This window comes from Myxocyprinus asiaticus, chromosome 38, assembly GCF_019703515.2.
Source record: "Myxocyprinus asiaticus isolate MX2 ecotype Aquarium Trade chromosome 38, UBuf_Myxa_2, whole genome shotgun sequence".
Classification (NCBI taxonomy): domain Eukaryota; kingdom Metazoa; phylum Chordata; class Actinopteri; order Cypriniformes; family Catostomidae; genus Myxocyprinus; species Myxocyprinus asiaticus.
Window position 1 is genome coordinate 6,296,284 of NC_059381.1, and position 12,476 is coordinate 6,308,759.

Consider the following 12,476-nt stretch of genomic DNA (forward strand, 5'->3'; position numbering starts at 1 on the left):
ACACATATGTCGACAGTGGGACTAAGTTGTGCAATTTTAAATAATACCAAGCTATAGAAAGTCTTTTTTAATCAAATGCACAAATGTTTCCAGGAATGTTAGTTATTCATATTTTTGAGACGTTACTGACATTACAGCTGATTTCTGTAAAGCTGCTTTGGAACAATGTGTTCTGGGAAAAGCACAAATAAAAACTATACAAATAAAAATTATTCGACTTGATTTGACATTTATATTTCAATTTTTTTTTTCCTACTTTGGCAACAAAATCTCAGTGTTCTCTCTTTGCACGTCAAACAAACAGGTGATAGCCAATGCTGAAGCATTTTACCAATCAGAAATTAGCATAATTCATTCTGAATCTAAGTAGTGATTACCATTGTGCCATGTCTGCCAACCATGTTGAGTGGTTCAAACATCATCTTCAGCCTGAAACTAAACTTTTGATAGAAAGTTTGAATTGAATGCATTTGGCTTCATAGGAAAGATGTAGGATGCTCCCTTGCTCCCTATTTAGTAAATGACTAAACCTCCAGTGTGCTGTCTGCCTGCACTGGTCTCAGTACAGTTCAAAATGCACCTTATTTTCATCCTAACTCCATATAAATCCTCTGAAAGGAAATGTTTTCCATCAATGTGAAAATGCAGAGTAAATATAGGATTTCTGATGAAAATCTTGTGCTGTTGTACACATTATGGCACATTTTGTTTAGAAGCTTAGCGTTTCGTGATAAATCACTCAAATTTTAAAAATGGCATATCATATGAAACTAGAGACTAATCTTTTGACTCAAACATCTTTCAATGTAAAAACGTAATTAGGGTTCTTACTAGATGTAGTTTTGTTGGCGTTTCTCCAAAAGACAAACTCCGCTGTGATCAGCGCCATGTTGTTTTGTCACATAAGTCTGTACGTCGAAAGTTTCACCCTTTACTGACAGCACAGAGTCTCCTGAACTGAGATCAGTCAGTTTAAATTAAATTAAATTATGCGTTGTGTATAGCGAAGCCAAAATACAACATCCACGCATGTGTTCGCGAGGTTGCACGAGGTTAAACCACTGTTGAAATGCACTTTGTAAAGTCGTAGTGGGATACAAAGACAAGCCATTATAAATAAATGTATAATAGGAAGACCTTGATATAGAAGTTTCATAAAACACAGATAGCCGATAATTATTTTCGTCATTACTGATAACCATCCCTACTTTATAATGCATCAAGAATTATTTTTTTTAATCCGTTTTTTATACAAGCTTCATAGAAAGTGTTACTGAAACCACACCTCAACTATAATGATCACATTAAACAAAAAAGAAAAAAGGAGGGAAACAGATAAAATCAGGAAGGATGAGAGGACAGGAAAGAAGAAAAATCAAAACCCTGCACGCTGCTCCAAATGCACCATCAAAACTCTGCTGTCCAGAGCATTTTACAATATCATTATAAAAGCAAAAAAATGCTGCAATCTACAAGACCATCGTACAATAACCTAACTTTGTGATGCAGTCCCAGAACTCTTTAGAACTCTTTAGTTGTTTCAGAACATTCTAGAACTCTCTGTTGTTGTGATGTTGTGCTTGTGTGTTCTAGAACAGTCATTGTGATGTAAAGGTGACGTTCTCATGATCCTGCTCAAGTGCTCTTTACGACAAGTCCACGCAACACATAAAGACTAGAGGGCCAAACTTCTACCAAAAATAAACATTTAATAAATTCCAACTAAGCCTGTCTGTGAGCCAACACTGTTTAGCTCCAGTATGCATCCATCTGCCCATTTCACTTAGAACATGAAATATTACGTGTTACATTTTTTTTTTTCTTATTTGGTCAAAAATTTGGTGTTTTTGAACAAACATAAACAAAGCCACGTTCTGTTCAAATAGAGAAAATCCCTCTTTTTCAGTCCCTGTCACAAAGTTGAAATAGCTTCAGCTAAACATTTGTTAAAAACTTGATTATAAACGCACCTTTCACGATGGATTCATTCGAATCAAGACAGTACAGACAAACTATGGCTGTTTGCCTAGGTAAAAGTAGACCAGAGATTCCGGCACAGTATACATCCAAGCTCCTTGGTAAATACTTAAAAATGGTTTAACACTTAAAACATGTGCGAGCCACCCATCGACATGAGCAAATGTCAGCGTATGGGTGGTCTTGTTATGAGGCTGTGCTGTAGTTTAGGTTCTGAAATGAAGGTTTACACACAGTATAACACTGAAGATTAGGGAATGTTGTGTCCATACGGACGGTGAAGTACAGTAGGAATGTTAACTGTAATGTTGTGAGTGAAATGTTCTCATCTGTCGATACATTCATCACAATCATAACATTTGAGTACACACACACACACACACACACACACACACACACACACACACATCATCATCATCAAGCTTCATTTTGGTACAGTATGTGTCTGGATATACAGTGTTTTGCGAAATATATTCTTTGTTATTATTGGCTATTTATATCAAAATTATTGATTAATACACACCAGTCCTTGGAGTCTGAGAAAGGCTTGAATTGTTCTGATACAGAAAGTGCTGGAATAATGATGGCTCTCGGTGAGCTGATCCGTCACAGTTTTACATTCTTAAACACTGAATCATGCTCAGTGCTAGAATGTCTTCAGTTCTGCCATTTTGGCAACTTGACATTTGTTTCTGTTGACAAAATTCAGTCAACTTATTCCATTCTTGTCCAGTTTTATCAAACCAGAAAGAAGCAGGTGGGCTGGTACTGAAGGAAAATTGTGGTGTGCCTCAAGGTTCAGTACTAGGTCCTTTGTACATCCCAATACAGGGTAATTCACTTGGGTTTAGCCTTCCTGCACTTAGGCATCGTGGAAAACACCTGTAGCCTCTGTGGTACTGTTCTCCTTACAACTTCTTCAGACTCTAAATAAAGCCCTTTTGGCATTCAGATCTGTGATCGAGGAGTTCATGTCTGTTTATAATGTATATATGTGTCTTCATGGGTTTGTCTTCAGTTTCAGACCTCTATGAGCATAAATGTCTTCAGTCCCACTGTATACCCCATATTTGAGAATATAGATTATATATACTGTCCTCTACTGGACTAAAATCGTGATCTTCTTCCAGACAAGTATGCAATTACAAAAATCGTTGTCCAGAAATGTTTAAAAACAGCCAAAAAGACACAGAAGGATTTAAAAAGAGAAAAGAGAGTGAAAAGATGCTGGAGGAGGATTGGTTAAAGTGCATTTGTTTGTCGTTCATTTGTGTTTTACCCTTGTAACCGGGGCGATTGTCGCTAGGGGTGGAGCGTCGTCGGGAAAACGGGCTGCTGATCTGCGTTCAGTAAACGGAATCTATTGAGGTCAGGTAGAGATGCTACATTCATGGCATGACTTCTGACCTTTGACCCCAGGAGGGTAGGGTTCATCAGGGTCACGGAGGAGGCGGAGGTCGCAGGCTTTTACACTTCAACTCATCCAAGTTCTTCCAGTATTTGTAGTTTTCCGCCAAGTGCTCCATCAAGCCTGACAAACTGGCAAAGGCTGAGAGAGAGAGAGAATCAACTTAAGGGAATGAATAATGAAATGTGTACTCTATCTATCTATCTGCCTATCACATACTGTATATTATATAAACTACAGACAGAGGGGTGTATGTGTGTGTGTTTGTTTGTATGACAATTTGTGTTCACACATATGCATGCACTCTCCAATTTCTGGTACATCCTCTTGTGAGTGTGGTACACACACACAACTCCTCTATGATAAACTGACCCCGTCGTGACCTTGGGAACTAAATCTGTGGAGATCTCAAGAGATAGAGCTTCACTGAATCCTGACCCCAGACTACGGAAATCACAGACACACACACAAACACAGACACACATTCTTTTTCTTTCACGCACACACACACACACACACACACACACACACACACACACACACACACACACATGCCCCATGCCCCTCTCCGCCATTTTTAAAGTTTCCATGACATCATAGCTGTTGTGTGTCGACAGTAAGCAGGTTTATTCTCTGGGGTTCAGCTCAGTGGGAAATACAGACTTAAAGTTTCCAAAGCTCACCACATTCTGCTCAACCTCCGGATAATATTATCACAACCATCTCATCAACCATCCCATTCCCAACCCTCTGGTCCAACATCTTCTACTACTAATGGACCATTTCATCTCATTTAGGAGAACCAGATGACTCAAAAGATGGCCTGGGAAAGTATTTCTCTCAAACACAGATACATACACATGCACACAAACTTACTCTTTTTTTACAGGAATAATGATTTTCTTCTTATTGTTTGGTGAATTTTTTAAACACAACAAAAATTTATATAAAATAATAAACAACTGACCAAAATCCTTATTGTTGAGCCCTAACTTAAATCCCCTAAGCAACCTGGGGTTAAGTGATTGTACACATACCATCCCAGGCGTCAAACATGTCTGTGATGAAATAGTCAATAAAGGAGATCTGGGATTTGGGAATGCTGCAGGTATTCCGATCGAACACAGGCATGACAACTGGTAAACCTTGTCTTTTCTCCTCATCAGTCTAGAACAAGACAGAGAGATCAAAGACACAGTAAGATAATGGTTGGAAGAGAGGAAGACAAATACGCTGTGTATTTAAAGACAACATGAAATCAAAACTGACCATATTTACTTTCCTAGTAAATGCCCGTGGACCTAATGAGCACAATTTATTAGTGCATCACTTAAATAAAAAAAAAACATATATTTTGATAATCTTTCACCAAAATGTAATATATTGCTGCTACCTCTGAAACAACTTTTCTGTTCTACTGACATAACCAAGGCCGTCTGGCCTGAGAAAAATAATATTCACCAATAATATCAAGGCATAACATGTTTCAGCCAATCAAATTCCAATGAATAAAATCAAGCCCCACCCTAAATTTAACACTGAATATTCTGTTTCACTTTAAAATAAGCCAAATTACCAAATGATATTTTATGTCTTTTAGAGATTGTAAGCATAGATAAAAGTGTATGAGGTGGGTGGGTGCATACGTGACTGATCCGTGTTTACCTGAGCGAAGTACTCTTCTGAAATGCGTCCTGCCCATTCGATACAGAGCTCTAGAGGTCTGCAGGGATTGGCCACATCAGCACATTTAATCAGCATCCGTTTAATTAACAGCCGATTTTCAGGAGAGTTGCGAATACTGGCCTGACCCTCACAATCACTGCCTTCACTCTGTTACACATGCAAATCAACAACGATTACAGAGTTTAAATGGTTAGATTGACTGCATACACACATAAAGTATGGAAATACATTAATGTCTGCATCTTACATTGGAGCTTGTCTCTTCAATAGCACTCATGGGTTTGTTGATGCTGTTTACAAACTTGTTGACATGCTCAAAGTGTCGCGTCATTTCTGTGGCCAACACCATGTCTATTATGGCTTGCCGTAGGCTTCGAAACTGATTCCTAAGTATGGAGAGATTGAAAGTATGTAAGTTTGTGCGTTTATTATTTTATCATTGTGAGTCCGTTTCAATACAGGAGAATTCTTTTTCTCCCCCATTTGGAACGCCCAATTCCCAATGCGCTCTAAGTCCTTGTGGTGGCGTAGTGACTCGCCTCAATCCGGGTGGCGGAGAACGAATCTCAGTTGCCTCCATGTCTGAGAACGTCAATCCGCGCATCTTATCGCATGGCTTGTTGAGCGCGTTACTGTGGAGACGTAGCGCGTGTGGAGGCTTCACGCTATTCTCTGCGGCATCCACACACAATTCACCATGTGCCCCACCGAGAGCGAACCACATTATAGCGACCACGAGGAGGTTATCCCATGTGACTCTACCCACCCTAGCAACCAGGCCAATTGGTTGCTTAGGAGATCTGACTGGAGTCACTCAGCACGCCCTGGATTCAAACTTGCGACTCCAGGAGTGGTATCAGCGTCTTTACTTGCTGAGCTACCCAGGCCCCCCAAAAATAATTTTCTTAATATTTCTGAATAGAAGCAAAATGGCATAAGATATTCCGACTATAATAAGACAATAAATCTTGCATGAAGTTTATTTTTCTTACCCCACTGGCAATGATTTTTTGTTAAGCAAAAATAAAAAACATGGCTACTATAGTAAAACCATGGTAAATTTATTGCGAGGGCACGCAAAACTATATCAGAAAAAAAATTCCCACCCTGTCCTCTAAGGAGCTCTGTAGGTTCATGTCTAAAACAAGAAAAAACTATTTTTCCAGAACAACTTTTCCAGAATTATTATTATTATTTAAATTATTTAAACATGAGTTTTTGCATGTAAAAACATATGATTTCGTGTATGTGGATGCTGATACCTCTCCATGTTTTTGAAGATGTTACACTTGTTGTTTTGTACGGTAAGCTGGAATGCGAGAGCGGCATGATGACTTTCCAGGACGGCCGTGTCGTTGTACAGAATGGCCAGTTCACTTCCTGCATTGCACAGGAATGAGTTGGTTCGACCTGGGTGATCAACGTCATGGACCGTCGCCGCTAATAACGCTGCAACTTCATCCAACTGATCTAGACTGCCCTGCAAAGATAAAATAAATACCATTGATATAGATAAGTTAAATAAATGTACATTCAAATCTATATAGTTTAGGTCAGCACAATATAATTCGATTAGGTTCAAATGGAATTTAGTTTATAAGAGATTCTAATGATTTTGAATCAATTCAGATTCAATCCAGTTTACACCTCAATTTATTTTGGCCCAGGTCAAATTCATTTTAGCTCTGTACTCTTCTCAGTTGTAAACTGTATGGAGCAACATAATACTCAAAAACTATGAAAAAAAGCTATTTAAATAATTTAATGAGTCTGTGTTACCACCAAACCATCAATCAAACTTGCTCAAGAGGGACTGGTTTTTAAAATTGTATCTGTTTTGGCTGAAAGTGTAAATGAGACCTTTCTATTTCTGTATTCTGATTCATCGACAGAAGTACCTTGACTCTGTCCTTGCGCAGGAAGTATGCAGTGGCATGCAGAACATCGGCGGCATGTGTTGAATTGTGGTAGGAGTTGGAGGCATGATAATTTGCTTCGATCACTTGCAGCCAAGAGCGCAATGTGGCTTCTGTGCAGTTCAGAAACTCACACACACCGAAAGCAGTGAAGATCTTCAGACCCAGATATGAGAGCGGCCTACACCCACACACACACAGACACACACACACACACACTATAAGGATTTGGTGTCTGTAAAAGTGCCTCAATATTGTAGATATGTAATCAGGCAAAATGTTCTTATATAATGCCCTTCCACCCAGGGTACAAAATTAACACTCACCAATCACCAAATTCAAGCAAAAATTGTCTTTGGTAAGTAAATAAAACAAAGTTATTTGCTAGTTGGCTGGTAACGTAATTATTAAGTTATCTCTTTCTCTCTAGTACCTCTTGTGTGTAGCTGCTTCCAGCTCCAGGATGTTGAATTCCCAGCGCTCTTCCTTGTTCAGCAGCTCTGCGATGGAGGGCGGGACGTCGTTTAACGGGACAGGCGCTGCCAGCTGACTTTGACTCATATCTAAAGTTGAGGGTCAAAGGTTCAAGGTCAAAATGGAATATTACAGACTAGCATAACAACATATTTCAAATGCTTTTAACAGCTTTGTAAAAAATGTATGAAAGGTTTGCAATAGCTGAACAAACACTGAATACTGAGACATATTCCTTTTCAAGTTCAAATTCCACACAGCAGGCTTTTAAGGCGATCTGGAATCATTTAGCAAACATTTATATTTAAGATATGTAGCAGATATTCTTATATAGAGAGGCTCTTATGCAACTAACAAAGTTGTATAATACATATAAGGACAACATGAAATGGTTTTCACCAGGCAAATAACTTCCATGTAGGACAGGACTTGATTTGATCCCTTGGAATTTGATTGGATAGTGAAAAGCGGGCTATGATATTATTGATTAATATAATTTAATTTAATTTAATATAATAATTTTCTTATTTACTCAATTTCATGCCTTCCCAGATAATATGTGTATGACTTTCTTTCTTCTGCTGAACACAAACAAAGATCCTTCAATGCAAGTGAATGGTGGCCAGAACTCTGAAGCTCCAAAAACCACATAAAGGCAGCATAAAAGTAATCCACATGACTCCAGTGGTTAAATCTCTCTTCTGAAGCGATACGATAGCTTTGGGTAAGAAAAAGATCAATATTTCAATCCTTTTTGTTTTTTACTACAAATCTCCACTTTCACTTTCTCTTTCAGAATGTGAAAGTGGAGATTTATAGTAAAAAGGACTTAAATATTGATGTTTCTCACCCACACCTATTATATCGCTTATGAAGATACAGATTTAAACACTGGAGTCTTATGGATTACTTTTATGCTGCCTTTATGTGATTTTTGGAGCTTGGATGGTCCGGTCACCATTCACTTGAAATACACTTCTAAAAATATTTATGTTCAGCAGAAGGAAAAAAAGTCATACACATCTGGGATGGCATGAGTGTGAGTAAATGATGAGAATTTTCATTTTTGGGTGAACTATCCCTTTAATAACATTAAGAAAGTAAACAGGATCAACTCTGAATTCAAGTTGGCTGGTTTTCAATATCGAACCTTTCTGTTTCTTTTCAAGAAGACATGACAGATCATTTCAGCAATGAATGGATTATAAGACTTCATTATATTTATATTTAAGTCATTTTGAGGGTTAGAACTTACTGTTTAATGCACTTTTGGAGAAGACATACTCATTCCCTGACAACCTTCTGAGTCCATCCTGAAATGAAAAAGGATATACATTAATATATCAAAGAAAGAGTAATAAAGTCAAAATTTTGTTTCCAGCCAACTTAATCATAACAACACATTTAACACAGCACTACCGCACTACCCATAACTCACGCCTGCATGTGTACATGTGCTATCATCATAAGTTATCAGTTAGCACACAAAAACCAGATCCAAATACAGAAAGACTCCAGAATTCAAAACAAACTGTATGATATGCTACAGGTGTAAGATAATAGAACTTTACATGCATAAATATTAAAAAAACACACACACACACACACACACACACACACATGTTGGTGTGGCTATCCTTATGAGGACTCTCCATAGACATAATGATTTTTATACTGTACGAACTATAGATTCTATCCCCTAACCCTAAACCTAACCCTCACAAAAAAACTTTGTGCATTTTTACATTTTCAATAAAACATTGTTTAGAATGTTTAAGCGATCTGAATTATGGGGACACTAGAAATGTCTTCATAAACCACATTTATAGCATAATACCCTTGTAATTACCAGTTTGTAACCTAAAAAAAAATGTTCTCGTAAACCACCCAAACCCACCACACACACGCACACACACACACACACACCCAATGTAATGACCACAGCGTGTGTGTATCAACTCTGCTATTGTACTGTGAGATTGACCTTTGACCCTCCTTCAAAAAGACCGAGCACTGAAAATGTCATTTAAACTCTTGATATCTGCACATCACATCCGTTTGGCCTCCATGTAACAGAGTATAACAGAGAAAAATGACATTATGAAAGACAACGGTCTGAATCATACTATTGCTTATACTTAGGGTTAGTTATTTTAAAAACCCCTAACGCTAAAATTTTTAAACACTGTTCAATACAGGAACACGTTTGAAGTAACAGATGTGGGGATGACAGACACAGAGACTGGTGTGTAAACAAACACAGTACTGTCGTCACATTCTGCTGGCTAACTGTGAACCAGTCTGTGCCAGACAGCATGGAGCTCAATGCATCTGTTCCACAAAAAACATGAGCATTCACATCTACTGACTGCTATTCACATGCAGTCATATACTGGATATAGGACACGGTTCCTGGCAGACCATGTCTGAATTTCACCCGAAATGACGATTCTCGGTTGGAAAATGTTCTCTCTTGGTTTTATTTGTGTACAGGAAATCAGTCCTTTGCATTTCCTTCCTTTCTCATGTTGATCTGTGCTGCATATGACAATTTGCTATTTGTTTAAAGTGTATTTAAAGACTGTGTATCACACAGTCTTTGAATCATTTAGTTACAAACACTTAAAGGGGACATATAATGGATTCTTTTTATTTTATTTTTTTTAGACTTTACTAATATTAATATATTACTAATAACTAATATAAAACACAAAAATAATTGATAGTAAAATATAATTAAAGAAAAATAATAATAATAATAATAATAATAATAATTTTACAACATAAAACGTTAAGAATTTCAAAAACAGGGATCGGTAAAATAAAATATAATTAATCAAAAATCAATATAAAATATATTTTTTTTTAATAATAACAAAATAAAACATATTAAATGTTACAATATATAATGTTAAGAACTTAAAAATTAATAGTAATATATTTTAATGATTATCTAAAATAAAATAAAACTAAAATTATAAATAATTTAAAATAAAATCGAATAATAAAATAAAAATATGAAATGTTACAATATAAAAAGGTTTTAAAATCCATCCATCCCTCTTCTAAAGCTGCTTGTCCTATATAGGGTTGCACTCGCAGGTAGTGCTGGAGCCTATCCCAGCTGTCTCGGGCCGAAGGCAGGGAAACACCCTGGACAGGTGGCCAGTCCATCGCAGGGCAAACACACATTCACACTCTCACTCTCACCTACAGCAAGTTTCCAATTAACACAGTTTTGATTTATTTTGGATTTTGTTTATTCACAACATAATTCCCATAGTTCCATTTATGTTATTCCATTGTTTTGATGACTTTACTATTATTCTAAAATGTGAAGAAAAAAAATTATAATAAAGAATGAGTGTTTCAAAACTTTTGACCGGTAATATATATATATATATATATATATATATATATATATATATATATATATATATATATATATATAACACATTTATTATTAATAATTAATTAAAAAAATAAATTAAATTAAATAAAATATATTACAATATAAAATGTTAAGGATTTTAAAATAAATAGTAATATATTTTAATAATTAATATAAAATAAAACAAAAATATAAATATAAAGTCAAATGTGAAGTGTATATAAAATGTTAAAGATTTTAAAATATACATGTGTAATATTTGTTTATTTATTGTATTATTTAAAGTTTTTATTTTATATTAATTAATTAATAATAATAATATTATATATATATATATATATATATATATATATTAATCATTTATATAAAATTAAAAATAATACAAAATAAAATACATATATTACAAAATAAAATGTCAAGGATTTGACAACTAATAGTATTATAATTATTAATATATTATTATTAATATAAAATAAACTATTCAGAAAATAAAAAAATATAATTAATAATTTACAGTAAAAACCATGTACAAATAAATGTAATACTAATCATTATATATACCTTATACATAGCACAGGACATAATGTCTCTTATATAGTATATATGTATTAGTTATGTGTTTGAAAATAAAAGGGTCACCTGACCAGACGAAGAGAAAGATACCCCCGACCCTTGACTTACACTCATGAGTCCCCCCACCAGGTCATTGGTGTGGGGGTCGTCCTCTTTTGAGGCCAGCTGGGGTGAGTAGAGTTCTGTGGTCCGCAAGATCTCCAAAACACGGTCTAGAGCTTCCGCCACTGTCACGGGACTGCTCTCCTGTGCTGCGTTTATGATATTTATCACCTACAGAGATTAAAATACAGGCAGAAAAAGACAAAGGGAGGTTGAGAGTGAACACTAATCAGCGGTTTAGATACATAAATATCTCTAAAGTGTAAAGAATTTCCGTTGAGGTCTGTTTTTCATCTATTGCCTTAAACAAATCCTCAGTCACACATAAGCGATCGTAAATACAACCACAGGCCTACATTTAGGCAGACAAAGCCATTAAAAGCTGTGTTTATGTAATGCAGTCATATGCTGTGTTTTAGAGTAGATGATGTATATTAAAATTTGTTTAAATATTTTGGTGTGATTCATAATTATAATACGCTTAAGATGCAAATGTACTGTAACTGTAGGGACAATTTACATCTAGATGTATATAGGGGATTTGGTGCATCAATAACATTTTAAAACTGAAATTAGGTCATGAATTGTGGTAAGAAATTAATATGTAAAATTTTTATAGCCGGATATTAAATAATTATATTGGATTTTATATATTGTTATTGATGGTCAGTGTGTACAAGCATGCAGATGTTACAAGCAGTTATACGTTTCTTTGATTATGTACAGTAGTTGGATATAAATGTTTTTGCATCTGTATTTAGGTGTGTGTAATAAGGCAGGTGTACCTTTGTGATTGGAGCTTCAATAGTCATGGAGTGAATACGGGCCATAGAGGAATATCTGCGATTCTGTAGACTGGGAGCTGAGAGAGAAAGAGAGAGAGAAAGACAGCATATGAGATATATAGAGATCTCTTTAAATAGCTCTGTGTGCGTCAGAGTGCATTGAG

The 12,476-nt window shown here is 35.9% G+C and overlaps 1 protein-coding gene across 2 annotated transcripts in view; it reads right to left on the bottom strand.

The window, feature by feature from the left end:
- Positions 1-13: 13 nt before the first annotated feature.
- LOC127428678 (high affinity cAMP-specific and IBMX-insensitive 3',5'-cyclic phosphodiesterase 8B-like) overlaps positions 14-12,476 on the bottom strand; it is a 70,957-nt gene continuing 58,494 nt past the window's right edge. For both annotated transcript variants that reach the window (XM_051677191.1, XM_051677190.1), the window contains exons 13-22: positions 12,313-12,389; positions 11,534-11,698; positions 8,717-8,774; positions 7,421-7,550; positions 6,970-7,168; positions 6,334-6,551; positions 5,319-5,457; positions 5,051-5,218; positions 4,423-4,552; positions 14-3,526 (exon numbers count right to left, since the gene is read on the bottom strand). In XM_051677191.1, coding sequence (XP_051533151.1) covers positions 3,417-3,526; positions 4,423-4,552; positions 5,051-5,218; positions 5,319-5,457; positions 6,334-6,551; positions 6,970-7,168; positions 7,421-7,550; positions 8,717-8,774; positions 11,534-11,698; positions 12,313-12,389 — 1,394 coding nt within the window. In that variant the 3' untranslated portion in view covers positions 14-3,416. The remainder of the gene's footprint in view (positions 3,527-4,422; positions 4,553-5,050; positions 5,219-5,318; positions 5,458-6,333; positions 6,552-6,969; positions 7,169-7,420; positions 7,551-8,716; positions 8,775-11,533; positions 11,699-12,312; positions 12,390-12,476) is intronic.